The 22,485-nt window shown below is 36.6% G+C and overlaps 1 protein-coding gene across 1 annotated transcript in view; it reads left to right on the top strand.

Annotated features, from left to right (window-relative positions):
• Positions 1-22,485, top strand: part of LOC117788511 — a 69,401-nt gene that overhangs the window by 16,553 nt on the left and 30,363 nt on the right. The window contains exons 2-6 of the mRNA XM_034627294.1: positions 16,712-16,883; positions 16,944-17,092; positions 19,329-19,499; positions 20,623-20,781; positions 22,026-22,102. Coding sequence (XP_034483185.1) covers positions 16,712-16,883; positions 16,944-17,092; positions 19,329-19,499; positions 20,623-20,781; positions 22,026-22,102 — 728 coding nt within the window. The remainder of the gene's footprint in view (positions 1-16,711; positions 16,884-16,943; positions 17,093-19,328; positions 19,500-20,622; positions 20,782-22,025; positions 22,103-22,485) is intronic.

Below are 22,485 nucleotides of genomic sequence, written 5' to 3'. Positions count from 1 at the left end.
TACACATCAGCTTTAATCAGTTAATTATGGTTTGATTATGATTCATTATTATTAAATTGGTTCCTTAAAATACTTGAATAATCATGTAGTCTTACTATTTTTATAAAGAACTCCTTTGAGCTGGTTTTGATTAAGATTACACTCGTGCTTCTTATTTAAGCTCTAGCTTTAAGTTACATACACGATGTTCTTGCTGTTAACGGTTCACAAATCCTCAACTGAACTGTAAATCGCTTATAGTTGTGCCGTGAAGTTGTTGCAAACCACATCAAAAATATATAAAGACAATTGCCAGAGTAACATTTAATACTGTCAAACAGAAATTGGCAGCAGCATCGTGTGAGCCCCCTGTTGACGTTTTGTTTGGGCCAAGTTGAATGTAAGCGGCTTTTGCTTATCGCTTGACATTTTCCTGACTTGTACAATACACAATACAATGCACACCCCCTCCGACCTTTAACCCCCACCCACACCACCAACTCCACCCTGTACCACTCTTTACTTCTGGAAATCTGCTGTGCCCTTGGGCACATGCAGTTTTTATGCACTGTGAGGCGACTGTAAAAACCGCAACAAAAGGTTGTCAAGATGAGCACAGTATCCAGACCCAAACGCTTCAGATACAGATACATTTATAGATACAGTTGCAGATGTACACATGTGTCTGGGATTATACAGAAAAGATATAAATGTATCTCTTATAGTTTTGCTTTTCATTCAGTTATGTCAGGATTTTAATTGGCTGGGAAAGCTTACTAAATATTCAATCTTAACAATAAGAAAATACATTGACATAACATTTTATATAAAGAACATGGTTAGACAAGTTTTTTTAATGTGATGATTTAAAAATGGGGCGATTTAAGAAGTTGTAACTAAAATAAATTAGGTGAGGAAAACCAATTCTTCGAATTAGTCTGAAGAAAAGAGAGAGAAAGAATATATTAAAAAGAAAATAGAAACTAAAAGAGAGGACAAAAATCAAAGAAATTTGGAAAGCAGATACTATTTTGATAAGAGATAGAAAGCACAGAACACAAAATAAGAAAGTCAACCTAACCCCACTTTCAAAAAAGATAAAGTCTACCGGATCTTTTCCTTCTAATTGAAAATTAATTGGTTGAAATATGCAGATTTTATTCCCAAATCTAAACAAAAAGCAAGTCTTCCCTTAGGTCCACCTAATTTACAAGCTGGAAATCTTTGAAAACTTTTTTATTTAAGAAAAAAATACAAATTCAGATCTATTAGCCAGGCTCCTCACAAAAAGGAGTAAATTAATTAAAAGGAAAAATTTGAGTTATGACTAGACATTTGCGTGTAACGTTTTCTAACGCAGATAGTGAGCTTCTGCCACTCTATCTTTCTCTCTTCATCCTCTTTCCTTTCCACCCCGTTCTCTTTCTCTTTTCTCTAATCACATCTCTGACTTTTCACCGCTTAATCAGCGCTTAAGTAGCAACTCGGCATAAGCCGCCAACCTTTCCGCACTTGCGCTCACTTGAACTTAATTTGGTGAGTGGTTTGAGCTGAAGTTTCCCATTCCCTTGCCAGTGCTCTTCTCATGCGTCATAAATGAGTGGGAGAGCAGCAACAACACGCAGAAAAAAAGAGATGGAAAGAGAGATGAAGGAGAGGTAAATTCTAGGCTAGGCTGGCAATAAAAACGCACTTGCCAGCTCCACACACAAGTCTCTCCCTCTCTCTCTCTCTCTCTGTCGACTGGCTACCACTTCCGGCGGCAAAAGCAGTTCCTGCCACAGGTAACCAAAGGCAACCCCAAAATGTCTGGCTTGAGAGTTCGGAGCTCGCCGTTGCCAACGTCTGGGAGCAACATATGCAAATTTAATATTTTTATTAAAAAACTTTTTTGGACCACAGCGCACTTCAGACATGTGGCAAGTGTGTTGAGTGTGCGTTGAGCTGTTTTGATAGGACGCTGTTTTGATAGGAAGCCGCTGTTCGAGGTTTTTTTAAACCCCTTTAGTCCCCTTCAGCTGTCTCCCCTCTATAAAAACAAGTTTTTTCTTCTTTATGCCAGAATATTGCCAGTATTCTTAACCCCCTTTAACCCTCTTAACCCTCTCTCCCTACTTTGCAAGTACCACAGAGTTTCTGTTGTTGCTCAGTTCTCGCTTTTGTTATTGTTGTTGCTGCTATTTGGATTGTTAGCCAGTTTGTAGTTCTTTTGTTGTAGTTATTCTTTCTCGTTCCATTCACTTTGCTCCTCTTTCCCCTTCTCCTGTTGTTTCTTTTGGTCAGGGAGTTTCCTGAGCTTAATTTCTGAAAGCTTTAGCCTTTTATTGTACAGCTGTTGATTGCTTAATGCATAAACAGCAGAAAGCTTACAATTTCTATAAAGAACAACTACTCTAAATATATATACTCTAATAAAATAATTAAATATTAGCTATATTAACTAGTTGGTTTTTTTTCTTTGCTGATCTCTAGTAAACTCGATAACTGTGGGTTTTGAGTTGCTTTATTTTTTTGTCTCCTCTCTCTCTTTCTTTCGTTTCTAGTATTATTTTTAAAATTTTCTTTTTTATTTATATTTGACCTTAATTCGTTATTTCTATAATATTATGCTCTATAATACCTTTAGAATCCTTTGCATTCAGTTTATCTCCACAAAACTTTTCCTATTACTTTCCAACTTATTTCTTAGCCCAATCTACACTGATTGTCTTTAAAGCCTTCTGAAACCAACAAACTTTAATGCCAACCCTAATTCATTATTAATTTTAAATTGAATTTACATTAACATAACAATTTCAACTTCGGTCTACCACAAAAGTCCCAAAAATTGATTGAAAAATATACAAAGATTGCACTTCTTATCAAAGGGGCAAAGAGGAATAGAAAAGGGGAGAGGATTCGACCTTCTTCGACGTTTAAGGTAATGACAACAGCAATGGTCCATAACAATAATGAGAATTTCGAATTTCCCAACCCGAATGTGTTGCTTTTCTCTCCATAAATAAAACAAACGACACGATAACCACAAATTCCATTAAAAACGCCATTCCCCATTTGGTTCATTGCTTCATTATGATGTGTCAGGAGGAAAATGAAACCCTGAGGACCGAAACTAACCTAACCGGCTGGCAAATGTGTTTACAGATAAACCCAGAAGCTAAAAAAGTGTAGTTCAAAATTATGTCACAGCTTTTTTGGCTGCAACAACACTCCATTCACCTGTCTCTGACCCAAGCAATCCCAACAAATTCCCATCTCCATCCCTCAGCGGGGCATCCGTTCTATTTGACCTTTGCTTTTGAATAAAGTGTTGGGAAAAAAAATGAGAAAGGAAAGAAAAGCCAACACGGAATGTAGGTCCTGTTTCTCGTCCCATTTCAGTTTTCTTTTTGCGTTGACATTCCCCCCGCTGTGTTGTTGTTATCCTTGTTATTTTTTTCTGTTATCCTCCCACATTTCCGTTCGTCCTTTCGTCTGGTTTCTGGCTTCTGCTTTCCCTTTATTCTTCGTGTAGTTCCAAGACCTTGGGCATAAATTAATTTTCGCATGTTGGCGGCACATTTGACTGCCAACTATTTTTTCGTTATTCCTTTTTCTTTTCTTTCCCTCTCTCTCTCTTTGTCTCTCTCTCTCTCTCTCTCTCTCTCTTTGTTTCTGTCACACATTATAATAATGCTTTTCGGACGTAATTACACTTTAGCTTTGGGCATGTTTAGGTTTTAAACTGTGTCATAGATACACTCTATTTAGTTGCCTGTTTTCTGTAGCAGAGTGTAATTGAGTTCCGCTTGGGGGCGTGTCCAGCTGCTCAATGTCAGCGTTGATTGATTGAAGTAGCTATGCAATTGAGTTGGGTTTCTTTTGGGTATCCAAACGGGTTATCTTATAAAAATAATGGATTGTTTAGAACAAACTAATTTCGAAATGGAATTGATAATTGAAATTTAAGTCTATTTAACTAATGGCATATTATTTTCTTTCTCTTTTCAGGTATGTTTAAGTCAACTAAGCAATTTAATCGACAGACTAATATTTAGAGTAAGTTGAAACTGTTTACGCTTGAAGCAAATGTATAAATTTAAAAAACCCTTTGGCAGTTATAAGTTGGTATTTCCATGGTAACCTCCCTCTCCCTCTATAAGATTGTAGAAATTGGCCAAGAATTCTGATATTTATCTGACTGCAAAAACGCCTTCTGTTCACTTGGGTCAAGTATGTATGAAAGCGTCTACAATAGGGGGGAAAAGAGAAAAATGAGAATGAGCGAAAACGACCCACAGATGGCGCTCGAGCGGAACCGACGGGAACAGAAGGCTGCAACAACAATAACTAAAAAAGGAGAAATGTCTTGTTTGGTTGCAATTGCCGCGTTACGCTTCAAGTGGCAACTGTGTGGGGAACTGACCTACAAGCTGCCACATGAACTTGCAACTTTTGGCAAATGAGTTGCCCTCTATTAACCCTCTCCCTACTTGACAGTTTGATGCAGCTTGATGCCAGTGAATGGCCAACGAAGCGTCACAAGTAGCGAGACTCCCAAATGTAATTATCGAGTAGAAGAACAACTACAACTGCAAAAACAACTGGCAGTAAAGTGGTAACAAGTTGTTACTGTTGCTACCATAAAACAAGGCATTGTGGGGTTAATAAAGCAACCAGGCGAGGGTGTAACAGAGAGAGAGAGAGAGAGAGAGAGAGAGAGAGAGAGAGAGAGACAACTGTTGCTGCCAGGAACTCATAAATTTGAACACTTGCCACGTCGACTAAAGAAAACTAAATAAGTTGTTTGGCAACATCTATATACACGTATGTGTGTGTGTGTGTGTGTTGGTGTGTTGTTTATCAATTTGCGGGGAGAAAAGAGTGTATAAAGACGCATAAGTTCCATTTTTATTTCGCTTTGGACTTGGCCTAATGCAATAATAACGTATATTTTATAGACACAAAAGTTTGCGCTAGAACACACAGCTGCCACAGATTCATGAGTGTGTGTGTGTGCGTGTGTGTGGGGTGTATTAATTTCACACATTTACACAGCACTTTTGTGTCTCATTTTTCTTTGTGGAAAAACTTGCCTACTTTGCGGAAAAATGAAAGAAAGTAAGGCAAGAAAGAAAGAAGCAGGGCAACATCAAGTATACGACACGTAGGCCGCAGGACAGTAACTTTTGCACGTTCTCAGCGCTGTGACTTGTTGCGTGTGTGTGTGTTTGTATTTTGATAAGAGTCATTTAGCGTGTGTGGGCTTGTGAGGGTGTGTGTGTGTGCGTAGCAAATTGAAATAAATCTTGACAAGTGCGCTGAGAACATTGCTTGAAGCCAGAAAACGAGTTTCTGCCCCCATAGAAAGAAGAATAAAACGTAGGAGAAGCCAACGTACCAAATTAATAACTAGGCAGAAGCTAGAAGTTGCCCTCTAGATTAATTATTCGAGGAAAACGAGAAAAATAAGGGAGAATGCAAGGAAATTGGGAAAGAGTAGAAACTCCCTATGATATATGTGCACGTAAATTGCTTACTTTTGGGCTGGCAGCCTGGCCAAGAAAAAGTGAGTTAATAATTTAAAAACAAATGAAAGACAACAAGACAACAATAATACACACAACAACAATAACTTTGGCCTATTCATTTGCTTAAAGAGACATCAAATTGGGCACGTTCTGTGAGTCAATTCTCTGCCTTTTTCCCTAACACAAAAATACAAACTGTTCGGTAGAAGATAACAAAAGAGTTTATTTACAGAATACGTATGTTGCCTTTGTGTGTGTTTGTGTGGGCAGCATTTCTCTACTAGGATTATGTGCAAAATGTCAGGCTCAAGTGGGGTCTAATAATAACACTCCACTCCAAGGGTTCAAAAATAAAACTTATTTTTAGACTTGCTTTAAAGATGGAACAGAAAATGCTTAAATAAATAAATACAATTTGCAAATAATAATTTTCACAGAATTGCAGATAAAACTTATTTATTTTAAATAAAAGGATAATATGTACATAAATTTATTTAATGCTTACTTTGCAAATATCATTTAAATAATAATTATTTGCAAGTTTTTCGATTGTTTTCTGATAGAATATTAATATTTTTCAATAAAATCATGTTTGCAGAACTAAATGATTTATTTTTAGTAAATGGATATTGATCATTTGAGATGCAAGTATAAATAATATTTCAAAAAACACCTCGATGATTTTCTTCTACTTTTAAAGTATGTCGATTCTGAGTGAGCAGTAAGATTGGGTTTTGCTTTATCCACATGCTCTTTCTCATTCTTCCATGCTGATTTTCTATCTCAGATATGCAAAAATCTGTGTCCATGTTTAAACAAATCAAAAACTGTGTAAATCCAACAACACGTAAGCACAACGAACGCCAATCTAAATGAGCATACAACTAATTAAAATTCAAGCCCCAAAAAGTAGACTACAAATAAAGCGTAAAAAATAAAAAAGAACATCCCCATTCCTCTCATTCTCCTGTTTCTTTGTGGCACTACGTGAGGTCACGCCCACGCAAAGCTGGGGGCAGAATGAAGCTGTGATAAATATGAAGAAAAAAGAAAACAGCGCAAGGGCAAGTTGATGATTACTCACTGCCAGTTGGAAATCAACACAGCTTCGCAATTTATGTAACCCCGCCTGATTTCCACCTAGCGGGGTGGCTAATTAAATGACAGCAACGAGTGCGGAGGTAAAATTAACCTTTAATTTTTGATAAACAAGCTCCAAGAACACACTCTAAAAATATGCAAACGGAATGAATGCAAATGAAGTGGAGTCCAGCTGCAGGTTTCCAGCTGTGAGCCAGACAGAGAGCCACAGATAGGGAGAGAGTGGGAGTGGGAGGAGGAGGAGTGGGAGGAGGGGAAGGAGGAAAGTGATGGCACAGCAGGTGGCAGCGTTAGGCAGGGAAAACAGCAAAAAATATTGTATACAGTTAAGAGAGGTAGAGAGGTAAAGGGAGCGGGGAGCGGGGAGACAGAGCAAACGCCACGCAGTTTCCGGTGCTCTCGACAGCCGTTTACATAATTTCAATATGGCGGCTTTTTTGGTAGGCACCGCGCGTGGCCAGCAGCCGAAACGGCCACTTAAAGGACATGCCAGGAGCGGACGGGACGAGGTTGGATTTGAGGGGAACAGACTGACTGGGAATTGTTCATTGTGTGTGTTGTGTTTTTAGCCGGAGAGAGAAAGAGAGAGAGAGAGGGAGAGGGAGAGGGAGACAAATGAATACGTAACAATATAAAAATTTGTGTTTATGTTTTACTTTATTTTTTTCATTTTCATTTTTATTATTTCGTTGTTATTTTGCTGGCTGCCTTCATCCTTCAGACTGCGAGGATAACAGGGAGGGAGGGAGGAAGGCAGCCCACTTTTGACACTTATTTTTGACAGCTTAAGGACATTTGAGGGTCATGCACTTTAGGCCAGGCTAGAAAAGAACAGACTGAACAGAACTGGCAAAGCAGGCAAATTTCAAAATTGTTTGCATGTCTGAGATTTGTGGCAGTTTATTATGAATGTGTGCGACAGACTTCCCACTCCACTCCACTTATCCCTACCCGTACCCCCACCCCGCACCCAAGGGGGCGTGGCAGCTGAAGCGAAACCACATTCATAATGAATGAGTGGGTGCCAACCCAAACCATTTTTCGACTACATGAATTTTGTGTGGACGCTTTTGACTATTTAGCAGCAGGGCTGGAGAAGGGGATGGGGATGGGGATGGGGATGAGGGTGTATGTTAACTGACGACTTTATTGAACCTATGCTTAGCAACTACTGCTGCCTGTAATTAAATTAAATTATGGTTTCGCCTCAGCCAACAAGCTTGATTCTAGACCCCACTGAGTCCCTCTCTCTTTGCATCCCTATACCCCCCCTGGGAATGTCTCTTTCGTCTGGTATTTTTCGGTGCTTTGTCACATTAAAATTTAGTGGTGCTTTTAAGTGCCGGTAATAAGATATTTTGTATGCTTTTGGGCATTGGACAACACATCAGGCACAGTCCTTGTGCCATGTGTTTAGCAAGACTTCCCCTACTCCTGCCTAGGACTCCCCCTAATGTGTGTACTATGTGTGTGTGACAAAAGCAGTTTGCATAATTTAAAAGGCCTAAAAAGCAACTATAAGTTGCATGCCTGGGATTACAAATTTCTGAGGCTAGAGACACTTGTGAATGCCAAAAGATGTTGTACTCTGGAATTTGTGTTCCAGTTGTTTCCAGAGTTGAGAGGCTCGAAATGGGCGGAGAATTAGGAGCTTTTGGGTAACATTCTTGCAAAATGTTTTGCCGTATTTCGTTGTGTGTTCACACTCGGTTTACTAAGCCACAAAAAAGGGTTGCGACACTATTGAGCATTACAGGACAACAGCTGCTTATTGTTACCAGAAATGCCCAAAATGGCCAACATGCAGATGGCCTTCATTAAATGAAACAAATTCTCATCTCAAACTGCTGCAATTTGGTTGACAAAATGACAGAAAATAAAACAAATATGTAAGTCAGACACTTGATTTAATCATAAGCTCAACGAGAGAGCTTTTACATTTGAATAATTATCAACTAAATTAGGTAAAAATGTCTACTGAGCACGACATTAATTAATTCATTAGTAATTACGAGTTGGCAGATAGACATTGCATTCTTGTGCTTTAATAAAGTAAATTAACAAAAATATTAAACTTGAGCTTGAAATCAGTCTAATTAAAATATTTAGCCTATAGGTAGAAGTGAGAAATTGATCTTTAAAAGCTGATTTAATGTGCTTACATAGATTTTATCTGATTTAATTGCGCACTTTATTGTTCCAAGAAAAAAGTTCATTAGTTGCAGCACATATATAAATTCTATTTAATTAATACAGGTTCCATTAGTATCATAAACTCTTCAGCTCTTAAGGCTGACCCAATATATTTATTGCATTAAAAAGCAAATGTGCCAGCATCGAGTTCAATCAACCTTTGATATTACCTGGCTTGACAGACTTACCTTATACTATATTTACTCTTGTTGACCAGACAATCTCTTTAAACGTGCTTAAATCACAGGCAGGTTCTATAATATAGTTGCGCTACGAAATCAAACAGAATTGGATCGATTTACACTCCACTCAGTTGTCTGTCTGTGCTTTGTGGTAATCAGCGCTTTCAAAAGCAAAGCACGTTTAAGCTTAGAGAACATTGGCGACAAGAACAGAAAAAAAAGGTAATAACAGACAACAGTTGGCAGACAAGTGACAACTAAGCAAAGCAATGTTGCAAGACTTGTTAAGCGCCTTAAAGTATGCAACAACAAAAAAGTCAAGAGTCCAAAGTCAGACACAGACACAGAAACAGAAACAGAAACAGAGACCACATGTGTCATTAGAGTGAACTGAACAATCGACAAAAAACAGAGCTCAACTTGATAAACAATTGAGTCACAACTGCGCCTTGTTCAATGCCAATGTGGGCGTGGCTTCCCCCCACTACACTCGAAGCACGAAGTCACAAGGTGAAAAATAAATGACCCTCCCTCTTTTCCTCCTCCTTTTCCTCCTCCTTGTATAGATGCCATAATCATAGCGCTTATCGTTAGTTGTGTTGTGTAGTGTTGTGTTGCTTTTGCCCCCGAACTTCATAAAGGTGTCTCCCCAGAGAAGTGTCCTCCGGTTGAGTTGTGAGTCGTTCTCTGTCTCTTTCCCTGCACCACTTGGCAGTCCAACTTAATTGTGCTACGGGGAACGCTTAGCAGTCACATTGACATTGTTCTTGTCTCTGTACCTTTCCTTCACCTTCCATCTTCCCCCCTCAAATTTGCATTGCTTGACTTTTGAGCCAAGAAAATTGCTTTCATGTTTCCACATATTTTTCATGCTGGTCATTGCAGACCGACAAGACAGACACAGAACTTTTCCAACAGACTGTCTGTGCTTAGTCTAATTGCTTGTTCGAGTTGCCAATAAAATCTCTAGCAATTCAAGAAACATATAACAAAATATCAAGACGAAGATAATGAAAACCAATAGAAAATAATACAAATTGTTAGAGAAAATCTGATATATAACAATTTAAAAAAACAAAAATTAAGTTAAAAAAACAAAATTTAAAAAAAGTACAATATATTACCATAAGTATTTAACGAGAAACAATAACTTTCCTATAAATTATGAATGGCAGAGTTTATATATATTTTTGAGGAAAAACTATGTGAATTAATTATCACTAAATTCATAATATTCAATTTCAAATCAAGGTTTTTTCTTCCACATTTTTTCTTGATAAACAAACTTTTGTAAATAAACGTAATCAAGAATTATAGAAAGAAAATAAATACATGAAATATTTCAGTTGTTAAGATAATTCTAAGCTCTGTATAAACTGATATTATATAAAGCTTTATAGAATTTACAATAATAAGGGAAATAAAGCTCATAAATAAATAAATAAATATAATATTCAATAAGAGTTTATTAAGGATATGGTTTTAAATAATTTTTTTAAGCTTTCAATTTATTTGCAATTTATGCAGCTCAATTGCAATTTAAGGCATATAAATAAATTGTTTATGTATTCTTTTTTTAAATATTACAACGTTTTCCACTCAACTGGCTTTGGTCGACGGCAGACTTTTCGCTCTTACCATTTCCCGCAACTGCCTCAGAATTTCATTTTGGCATTGCGATTGGTGCTCTGCTCTGCGCGTATCGATTAATTGATTGATGAACATGCTATGAATAGCAGATGAAGGTGATGTTATTATACATAACATATGAAGCGATAAGCACAGACACACACACAGAAACAAACACTCACAAATACACATGCAGCCTCTTGCATAGCATTCTTATTTTTTGCGCTCTCTATAAAAAGTCAAGCGAACGACTACAAACATGTGCCTGCCCCTGCAACGTGCTAGGCACGTGAATGCCGAGAGGCAAGTAGAGAGGGAGAGAAAAAAAGGGGGAGAGAGAGAGAGAGACTGAGACTGGGAGGAAAAAAACTGAGCGTTGCGGCATGAAAAATTGTTTGTATTGCATATTTTTAGGGGCCGACGCCATTGAAGCGACCAAGCGTGAAACATGTTATCGAAGCGCTTTTAATGGAATTAATGCACAAAAAAGCAAGCAGACGCTCACATAAAAACACACACACAGACACGCACACACTCAAATAAATGAATTAAATTGCAAAATATAGAGGAGCTAAAATTCATTGCCTGCTTTAAGGCGCACAATTCTTTTACCCATATGCAAATCGTCTCAAAGTCTTCCAATGCAGCTGCTGTGAAGTTAGCTTTAAATTCAATTAAACTTCATATAATTCACAATTAATTAAAAAGCAACAGTTACATTGTTAAAGCAGAGGAGTTGCACGTTATACCCTTTCTATAAATGAGAATATTAAAATATCATTAGGTTTGCATACAAAAATTTAATTTGATTGAAAAAACCTCATTTAATATGTAGTTTACTTTAAGCTTATATACTTTTCCAGTTAAGAGAGAGAGTATCTGTGTTTTGTCAGTTCGAAAAAGGAGCTAATTTGCTAGTTTTTTAATTGCATTTAACGAACGACAACAGCTGACAGCAATGTCTGATAAAGAATGACCCTCAAAAAGTATGATACACGAACATGCAATTGAGTTATGACTATGTGTGTGTCTATGTAATTAGCCAAAACATATTACTTTAATGACTGGGACATGCAGCAAGCCAAGATTTAATTATGAGGCAACAGCAAGCTGCCAAGCGGCCAAATTGAATTCTCTGCCTTGGCACAGAACCCAACAAAAACAGACACTCTACTCTTCCCCCCCTCGCTCACTCTCTCTCTCTCTCTCTTTGCGCTCTACTCTCTCTAGAGAATTGCCCAAAATTGACCATTAAAATCGTTTATGCATTTTGTGTGCTGCTTGTTGCTGCTCTAATTGCTAGCCCTGTGTGTATTGGTGTTCGTGTATTGCAAACGAGGCGGCCATCATAAAATATTATTATTAGAAATTAAATTTTTATGCGTATACTCGTATACCTAGCATTTGCCATGGCTCAAGCGTTTTTATTGCATACTTTTTCCTGATTGCCCCAGTCAAATTTGTGCCAAAATGAAGCCATCAATTTTAATGTACACTAAACTGGCCAAGTTGTGTCTGCGATTGACACTCCTTGTATTATACATTGGCGCTCAACTCCTCTTTTCCCATTCTCTTTACTTTCTCAACAAATTAAATTGCCAAAACAGAAGTTAAAACTATGTGCAAAATACAACAACTGTTTTATGGTTTATTTTAATATTTTATTTAAAAAAAAGTGTATTTTCTTATTATTATTTAAGTGATTTACGCGCGCGTATTAATCAAATATAAATTTAAAAAAATTATATAAATAGCACAACTCGATTAAAATATCAATTTATTCGTTATATTCTTGAATTTAATCTTTTATATAATAAAAATACGTAATTTATTATTAAATAAATTATCGCTTTAAGCTTAGTGTCGTTTTGTGTGCATTTTGCATCTCTTAACAGCATTAAATGAAATGGTTTGAGGGCTGCGAGACAGCCGGGAGATAAGCAGAGAGCAACCGCAAAATGCAAGACAATATACAAGCAGACACTCACCACACAAGTACACCCAATTGCACACACACGCACACTCACACACTCACACACACACACACACACAGACAAAGTAGAGTTGAGAATGTGTCTCTGTCAGGCCAAGTTGACGCTGAATTATGCGGGCTGTTGACAGAGTAGAGGGGAAAGTAAGACGTAGGGTAACTCAAGCAAGTTCTAAGCACGTTTAGAGTAAGCCACAAGCACTTACACACACTCACAAGCCCATGCACACGCACACACACGCTAAATGACACACAAATTCAATGTCAAAGCGTTGGCGCACAAAAGTATGCTACGATATGTGTAAAAGCAGAAAAAGGATGAGAACGAAACGGACATGGACAAGGATATGGACAGAGACAGTAGCCAGTTCCCGTTCCCCAGTAGAAGCGCCATTGGTGATGATGACAATGATGATGGCAACCAGACACACACACACATACACACAACTAAATGTGGAAAAGTTTGATTTGCAACTAGAGGAGAACAGCGATGGGAAATGGTCGACATGGAAAAAAGATGTTGAAATATATGAGCAAGGCAAGCAAAAAGTTTTTCCTTTTTTTTGCGCTGTTGCGGAAACGGAAATAGAATTATAAAAGCCAAGCTAAAGACGTTTACACTCCATACAAAAAGCAAGTGGTAAGAAGAGAAAAAGGGAGACACAAACACACTCACACACATGGCAGTCAGATAAGAAACTGTTTGCCAAAGGCTTAAAGCAAGAGTTGAGGTTGGAATTGGGATTGGGATTGGGTTTGGGAAAACTTTTTGCCAACTTCGTGGTGGTACAAATTTATGAACAGACAGCCACAAAACTGTGTCTAGTGGTTGCTGGTAGTAGGACGGGTGGCACGGTTGTGTGCTGGTGCTGTGGGGCTGGTGGTTAAATCAAAAATGAAGTGCGATTTATGGTCATACAAATCAAAGTTTGGTGCTTGAGTTGATTGCTAACAATCTTTTGTACGACAGACTCACATAAAGTGGTTGGCAGGGCAGGGGAAATGGAGGCATGGGGAACTACTGTAATATTTGACACTCGCTTGGCTGAATGCAGGTGTAGCCAAAGAGATTTGTGGTACAAATTAGTCGAAATGTGAAAAATGAGGTGATAAATTCTGCAAAGTGTGAGGCGAAAACTTTTGAATTGAATGGAGAGAAAAGAGACGACAACGAACGACAGCAAAGACCATTTGGGGATTTATGAACAATTATAAAAGCTGTGGTGAAATTTTCCCAAAATTCAGAGATTTGTGTGGCTAAACTTTTCCACAGCAGCTGCTAAAGCTAACCCGCTTTCTCCCTGTTTTCCCCACTGCATCCCGATAATGTGAATGTCCATTGAAATTGCCAACGATTTGCTTTATGAGTTGAAATTTCAAATGAGATTTGTTTGGGACTGGAAATCAGCTTCGGGTCTTGTGCTGTCATGCATTCATTGATTCACTAATTTGACTATTGTTTCTATGCCCAAAAGGAAGGCGATTGATTCAAGCCTGGCATCATATGCAGCAGGTGCAATTCTCTTCTTCTTCTTCTTAAGTCCCTCAATTCCTCTGGGACATTTGCATAAAGCCAAATGATTTAATTGAAAAATAAACTTTTGCACGCTTTTATAAAAATGATTTATTTAGTTATCTTTTAATTTAGTTTACAGTGCAATATACAATTTAAAATTAAAAAGTATTAAGAGTTAAAAAATACATATAAATTGATAAAAAAAAGTTTTGGAGCCATCCACGACAAATTTTAAATTTGCTTATGTTTATTGTAACAACTAAAAGATGAGATTCCAAAATAAATGAAATAATATTTAAAGCTTGTCAAACATTCGCAATTTTTCAGTTAAGTATAAAATGGTTTTGCAACCTTTTTTTACCTTTTGACACATTGAGCATCTCCTTGGCAGCCATTTAAGTTCAATTTTTGGTCCAATCCTTTTGCCAGCAGCCAAACAAAGGTTGCGACTAGTTTCGACGATAGCCCGCATCACCTTGGGCCAGAACCCAGACCCAGACTCAGACTCAGAACCAGACAGAGTGGGTCGTCTCACACACTGGAAGATATAACCCAGCAAGTCGGCGCTGTATTTGGCACGGCTAATTCAGCACAACATACGACGCATTACAGTTACTACAGGAGCAGGATGAGAATGAGGACATTGCCTGGCAGGATTTGCTAGTTGAGAAATTGAATATTTCACATGTCTGCTTGAATTTTGTAAGCATTGTAGGAAGCAGCGAATACAGAGCGGAAAAGGAAGTGTACCAAAGAAACAGCAGAAAAAGAAGGAGATACGAAAACCTAACCAGCAATCCAAATAGAAAAATTGAAAAATAAAAAAAAAAGTAGAAAATAAATCGTGAGAAGCTGCTGCTGATGCTGCTTGCCCAAAGGAAGAGAGAGTGAGAGAGAGAGAGACGTGGAATGTGGAAAGACTGGGCGCCTAATCTAATATGCCACAGTGCAGGAAATTTGTGGACAGAGGCGAAAGAAAGCACAAGCAGGAGACAGGCTGAAGAAATAGACAGTTAGACAGACTGACAAAGAGACAGAGTAAAGGACTGACTGACAGACAGACGGACAGACAGACAGACAGACAGTCAGTCCAGACGATACAGATTGTCGGTTATGGCAGAATTTCCCTCTTTTTACTCAGACATCAGGCTCAAGATGGACAAGTTAGTTTTCAGAGCTGAAACCCTCGGACAAACGTGCGAAATAAATGATATCTTATCAGACACACTCACACATACACACCCTCACACACACACTTGCTACCGCTGTAAATGGAGCGTAAATTTCAAATTATGTTATAGGCTTTTGGGCCGATAAGTAAATTGTATTTTTTATGCATTTCGAGCGTGTGTAATTGCGTGTGTGTTTGTTATATTTCCTTATGTTGTATAGTGTAATATGGGAAACGGGTTGCTGTGTGTGTGTGTGCATGTGTGTGGACTACAAACTATTTGTGTGGGATTTATGAGGCATATTTCATATGGCTTTTTTGGTAATTGAATTGATTACAAGTTAAGACCTTCGGAACTGCTTTGTTCGCCGTTTCAGTCAACATGTTATGAATATACAATTTGTTATTCAAGTCAATTAAAGCATATTACTTTTATTGCTCATAATATAATAAACAAAGAGTATTAATATTTAATAAAACATACCAAATTTAATATTTATAAGAAACATGTCTATGTAAGATACTAAATTATATTTATTTACGTAATTATTTATAACTTTACTTGACAAACGATTATAATCAATGCAAATTTCATCATTAAATGTCCATTAAATATTTATAGCAAATATTCTACAAAAACTTTGCTCTGTTCTTTGTGTGGATTACCACATTTCGATCCCTCAATCGACTACAAATCAAAAAGTATATTTACTTTGCATAATTTGTGGGCAAGTTCAAAAGCAAAAGCAAAAGCAACCGCAGAGTCCATAAATAAATCAATGCTAAAATATAAACAAATTGCAAGAAAGAAAAAAGAAAATAATGTAAAACACAATGTAATCATTTGAATTTACAAGTCAGAATCTGAATCTAAAGAAGGGAAAAGAATAAATTTATAGCCTACTTAAAGGCTTACTAAGAGGCCACAGCACTCTTAAGGCCACTTTAATTTCAATTTTCAATTTTGCATTGCTCTCTGGCTCTCTGTGAGCCGTTGCCCAACACTGGTTGCCATGCAAATTGAATCATTTTTGTTCATTTCAACAGCAGCTGAATTTTTCTATGGCAACCCATAGAAAGTCTTTTTCTTTCTCCGTGTGTGTGTGTGTGTGTGTGTGTGCTTTGGAGGGTGCCTGGGAAGGTGTTCTGGCTGGCAAAAAGTGTCGTTCTTTTGAATTTATGATACTAAACACACAACACTCGCCATGCCAGAGGTTGAATGGCGACTTTATTCATATGGCTGCTCAACCTAACCTCCCCATACCTCCTCAGACATTTGAATAGCCCTTTGATTGTGTGAGTGTGTGTGTGTGTGTGTCTTGATACGAGGTATTCCTATGCCTTTGTGTTGCACTTTTACAGCCACTCGTTTTATAATATATATTAATTTTGGTATATCAATATTTACAATCGTTTATTGTTACTTCTTCTTTTCTATAGATCGCACCATCCAGGAGCATGAGAACAAAAATGTGGTGCTACCTTGTCCTGTGAATGAGGAGAAATGCGGGAAGCTGCATTCCCTGAACTGGTTCAAGGGCGATGATCGTATCGCTGCGATGCTTCTTGGCGATAGCAATGTCACGAGTGTGAACGATGAATTTAAAAATAGGTGAGTCCAACATAACTAGATGTTATCGACTATCTAATTATATATTTGAAATCTTTGTAGAGTAACTGTTGAGCAGAATCCATACAGATTAGTTATTAAGGACCTGAGAATATCTGACGAGGATATCTATCTATGTGATACAACATTCTATATACCAGAAGAAGCGTGTGATAACTTCAATGGCTACCGTGTCGAATTGAGAGTCTTAGGTAAGTTACCAATATCCAATCTCCCTCGTTTCAACTCTTTTTTGCATGTCCCAATCATACTACAAGTAATCGCTTCACAACTCTCTGTCTCTCTCTCTATTATGATTTGCGCTTACTTTGTCGAGATTCTTAAACGCTTTTCTGTTCTTGTATCTTTGTACAAAGTTTTGTGTTTTTCGACTGCTTAAAGAAAACTAAATGCTAAACTAACCTTTAAATCAAAAGAAAAACAAGTTCATATTATAAGTATAAACATATGCATGGTGCTTGCCTACTAACAAAAGCAGCAACAATCAAGATCTGAGGGAAATCTGCGAAAATATTGCATGTGAATGAAAAGAATAATGATGAGTAATGATTCCGCTTACTGTGTTTGTCCTGTTAATGCAATGTGCTTTTGAAATTTCAGTTAAATAATATTGAAAGCCGAATGAAAATGCAATCATTAGGGATTATTTTATTACACTAAGCTCTTTTTCTATCTAATAATAACTCCGGTAAAAATTCGCAACAACATTGACAAACTTTTAAAAAACAATTAACAATTTAAAAGTCAAAATTCGTTGACAAATCGATTGCATTTTCACCGTGATTTCGTTTCGTTGCCCGTGATTAAAATGAATATATCTAAAGATATCAACTAGTATATTTTGTGACTGCCTTTTGCCTGCCTGCCTTTAAACGCCTTACATCCACTTGTATATATATATATATATATCATCATATCCGTATATATTGTTCTATATGTATGTTTATCAAAATGTTAACCCATTTTAAAAGTGCAAAACGAAACTTTACTTTTTTACCATAACATTTGAACGTGTCAAAACTCATGCAAATATTTTCTCTTAACTGATTGTCCCACCAAAAAAAAAAAAAAAAAAAAAACACAAAAATCAAAAAAAAAAAAAAAAATAAATGAAAATGATTTGAAAAATCGCATACAAAACGCTCGTCCACATCGACATGGAAATTCTAAAAATACATACAACATATATACATACACATCTATATCTATATATGCATTGCTATCGAAAAAAAAACTCCACCGAAACCAAAACTAACCAACAAAAAATACGAAAAACAAATCGAAAACTAAACCAAACACCACGCCACGCCTCTTCTTCTCACAAACGCCTCTCTTCCCACCCCAATATTTCCTGCTCCCATGTCAAACGTGTGCACTCACCAACAAAATTGTTATTTCTATACGTTAACCCAAAATTGTATTGAACTGTGTGCCTCAACTAAAAAAATTGAAACCGAAATACTGAATACTGAAACCATAACCTGATGTGAAACTCAACCTAAAAACAATTTAAACTCCAAAAATGCTTTAAATTAAATTTGATTTCTAAAAAACAAAAATATTACAACCAAAAAACAAACAACAAAACGTTTTTGGCTATGAATATAAAACTGCGCAAACAAAACGTAGAAAACCTTGGTAAATTTAAATTGATAAAAAAAGAACAAAAATCTCTTATAAATAAACTTTATTTATAATCATTTATTTAGTTGAATGGCAGTTGACCTTATTAGTTTTAAAATGAATGAGAATGTGGTGGTGTTTTGGGTTTTTGAAGTATTATTTACAGTTAATTTTAACTTTCTACTTCACATTTCTTTTTGAATTAATTTATTATTTTCAATTAAATATATCATAACTAATTAGTTTTTAAAGCCGTAACTTATTTATTATTTTCAATTAAATATCATAACTTCATATTTTTAAAGCCGTAAGTTAAGGTATAAAAAATTTGGTTTTTATTTAAATTCGAAAAATTCGAAATCTTAAAGAAAATTCTCAACAGCGCCTTAACAGTTATTGTTAATTTTCATATACAAATAATTTACGGCTTTAATATCTGCTCATTCAACTCGCATTTTAATTGATTCATTACGATATTTGTTTTTACCAGTTAGTTTACAAATTTCATACATTTTATCCATTTTAATTTATAAATTTATTGCTCTTAATTGTTTTATTATTTCCAATTTTTGGCCAATAATAATTTATATACAACGCAAAAATCAAATATGATTTATTAAAAAACACAAATTCAACATTTTTACCTCCCGAAAAAAACAATGTAAAAATGCAAAAAAAAAAAAAAAAAAAAAAAATTGAACTACGCACACACACACACACACGAACACCAACACATCCAACTAAACACACAAACACACACATACAACATCACGAAATGTCGTTTGGATCGATTGGACGAAACAGTGCCACCCACAGAGGTTGTGATTTTGGACGCTAAAGGCGACCGCATTGAGAATGGCAGCATCGTGGGACCGATGCAGGAGCGGCAGAACCTCAAGGCGACCTGCATGGTGAAGAACACACGCCCCCAACCCGATGTGGGCTGGTATCGAGGCACCAGGCGAATTGTATCATGTGAGTATAACCCCAACTATGATCCAAGGTGGAGGAACAACGCATAAAGGTTTCTCGTCATAAAATCTGCTGAAGCGCGTTTATTGATTCCCCCAAACAGAGAGTATAAGAATGGACAGGGAACAAGCGGGAGGGAGACACAGCTAAGCAGCCAATTTGAGATACACACGTAAGCCCATGGAATGTAACTCAGGGAGAGGGCAGCGAATTGAGAGGCGATTCGAGTCGAGTCGAGCCGGGTTTACGATGCGCCACAAAGTTTATGCAGTGACTGACGACCGGGGTCATAAAGCCAGGTCCAGGCCACGGAAGGATTTGGCTTTCTTATCAGTGTCAGCTTCACTTTTTTTCTTGGGCTCAGACTGGTGCCGGAATAGGCAAATGCCCTCAGCAGCAGCCCATAAAATGTTATGCCCTTTTATTGTAAAGCATAAAAATAAACTTAGAGGCGATTTTCATTAAATTTTTAGAGCCTCCCTTAACTGACGCCACAACTGGGGGCTTAACCCGAAGGAACACGCATCAAACCACGAAGCAAATTAATTGATTTCTATTTTTAAAAGTCCAGAAGAGCAGCCATTACATTAGCCGAAAAACCAGAATTGAATCCAGAAAAAAAGCACTTGAAATATTTCAGAAATTTTTGGTTTACCTTTTTGGTTGGCCTTGAAAAGCACTTAAAGTGATTTTTTTTATTCCCTGAAAATCCCCTGAACAATTTACAATGAAAGGCAACAACACGAGAACTAGAAGGCGCCAACAACATTTACTTGATTTTCCTCATTTTTTTTGGCATTTCCGTTTTGTTTTGTTTTTTTTTTGTTTCCATTTTCAACTTCTGGTTGTTATTGTAAAGCCCTCTAATTGGCGTCGGTCTGCGGTTTAGCAACCCTTGTGTGTCTGGTATGCAGAAAAGGACCGGGGCCCCAACAAATTCTGATTCTGAATCAGATTCCATGCGGAATTTTATTTATTTTGATTTTAAAAGCCTTTTGCTTATCATAATTGCTTGTAATTAGGAAACAGGTGGATGATGATGATGATGACTTGGGCAGACGCCAGCAATATATACAAATTATAATTGTCTTGCCACTTAATAATAAATTCTCATTTGACTTTACAGATTCGGCCACTCATGATCTGAATGATGGTCTCTATACGTCGACACTCGAATTGGATTGGCCATTGTCCCGTGACGATCTGGCACAGGATCTTGAATGTCGTGTCGAATCGGCGGCGATTAAAAATGCAATTTCTACCAAATTTAGCGTCGATTTGCAAGGTGAGTCATCATTCCATTCATTCCAGACTTTAAACATTATCTATTGTTATTAGGTTCCTATCTTATCCTCCCTTTGCTATGACTCAACGGCCTATCATCATAAAAGACAGCCATGAGTCAGTTATAGAATACGACTTATTTATGTAGGTGTGCTTAGTTATATGACTGTCTAAGGGATCTAAAAAGGGTTTGCTTTTTTACGACTTTGTTTTGAACTTTAGAATACCTAAAAGGCCAAAGACGAGCGTGCTCTAATGAAATTTATAAAATAGAAAAACATTCACTTGGCTTTAAGTAAGATTACATACAAACACAAATTATGTTTATTTATCAGCCTCATTCTTTAAGCAAATGGATGGAAAATAATAAATATATGATTAATTTATTAGAATATTTCAAAATTTTAATTTTAATCAATATGTTAATGTATCAATATATTTTTAAATTAATATAAAATATCTATTTTTTTTTTTGCAAAATGTAAATTTGAGGAGAAATCCAAAGTCTTAAATCCGAAAAAAAACGCTCTTACGCTCTTACATTGCTTTAATCAACATAAATTAAAAAGCTTGATAAATTTTCAACAAATAATATACAAAAGGAATAAAATCGAAATTGACGCGACATTCTGACATGTTTCGGGTTCATTAACCCGCAGAGAGGCGGCAACCCTGGCAATTTTAAAACGAACCATTCTAATTACAAGCACTACAATTCCACGAGGCCAATTCAAGGGCCTTTTGCGAAAGTCATGCAAATAAATTTTCTCTAATTAAAAGCTGACAATATCGAGTAACATTTTCCCCTCTTACTTGGTTCCTTTTTTTCCAATTCGCTTTTCGTGTCCTTTTTTGCCTCTTGCTCTTTCGATTGACGAATGATTTGACATTTTTGTTGAGGCAATTAATGAACGTCATTAAATGTAACATAAAACTGAGCAACTAAGCCAAGTTTTTCATTTACAAAGTGGGCACAACAAATTGATTGATGGTCCCTTTCTCCAACAATCTGCAACTTCCACCAATCCATAGTAGGCTAAGTTCTTCGCATGCAAATTGCCATTATTAATGTTTAATATTATGGTAGAAGAAAAAAAATCTTAAGGGAAAATAAAAAAGTGGAATATAATGGAAAACGAACTGTAGACATTGCCCCACACACAAAAGCCAATTACAAGTCAAGCATTTTAAGCAATTTTCTAACAGCCACCCAATTTCTCTGCTCTCTTTTTAACATTTTCACAGTGCGACCCACGAGCATAGACATCAATGGAGTGGAACATCATACGGTGCAGGGCAGCAAAGTGGTGCTAACATGTGACGTAAGTATTGCCTGAACCCAACTCTGTATTCAATAAGGGATAAGGGGGAGAGAGCTGCACATATGAACGGATGGAAAAGTAAATGCCTTACAGTGCATCAAAAAATATTTGCAACTGAAAAACTATTAACAATATTAAATATACAAAATATTATGGTAAATAAGAGTCAAGACACAGCTTAAGTTCTTTAATTAATTTCCTTTGATTAAGTTAGTTGTGGGAATATTTGAAAATTTCAAACACACGTGGATAAAATGGATAATGAATGTTTCATATAAATTTTATGTTGAAGAACGTTTTATTTACTGTTGGTTAAATCCATCACATCTCATCTATGTAATATATGTTTAAATAGAAAATAAGTGTGTCTAATTTATAGATAC

Source organism: Drosophila innubila (assembly GCF_004354385.1).
Source record: "Drosophila innubila isolate TH190305 chromosome 3L unlocalized genomic scaffold, UK_Dinn_1.0 0_D_3L, whole genome shotgun sequence".
NCBI lineage: Eukaryota > Metazoa > Arthropoda > Insecta > Diptera > Drosophilidae > Drosophila > Drosophila innubila.
Note: the sequence above shows the minus strand (reverse complement) of the source record. Positions and strands in the feature narration are given on the sequence as shown.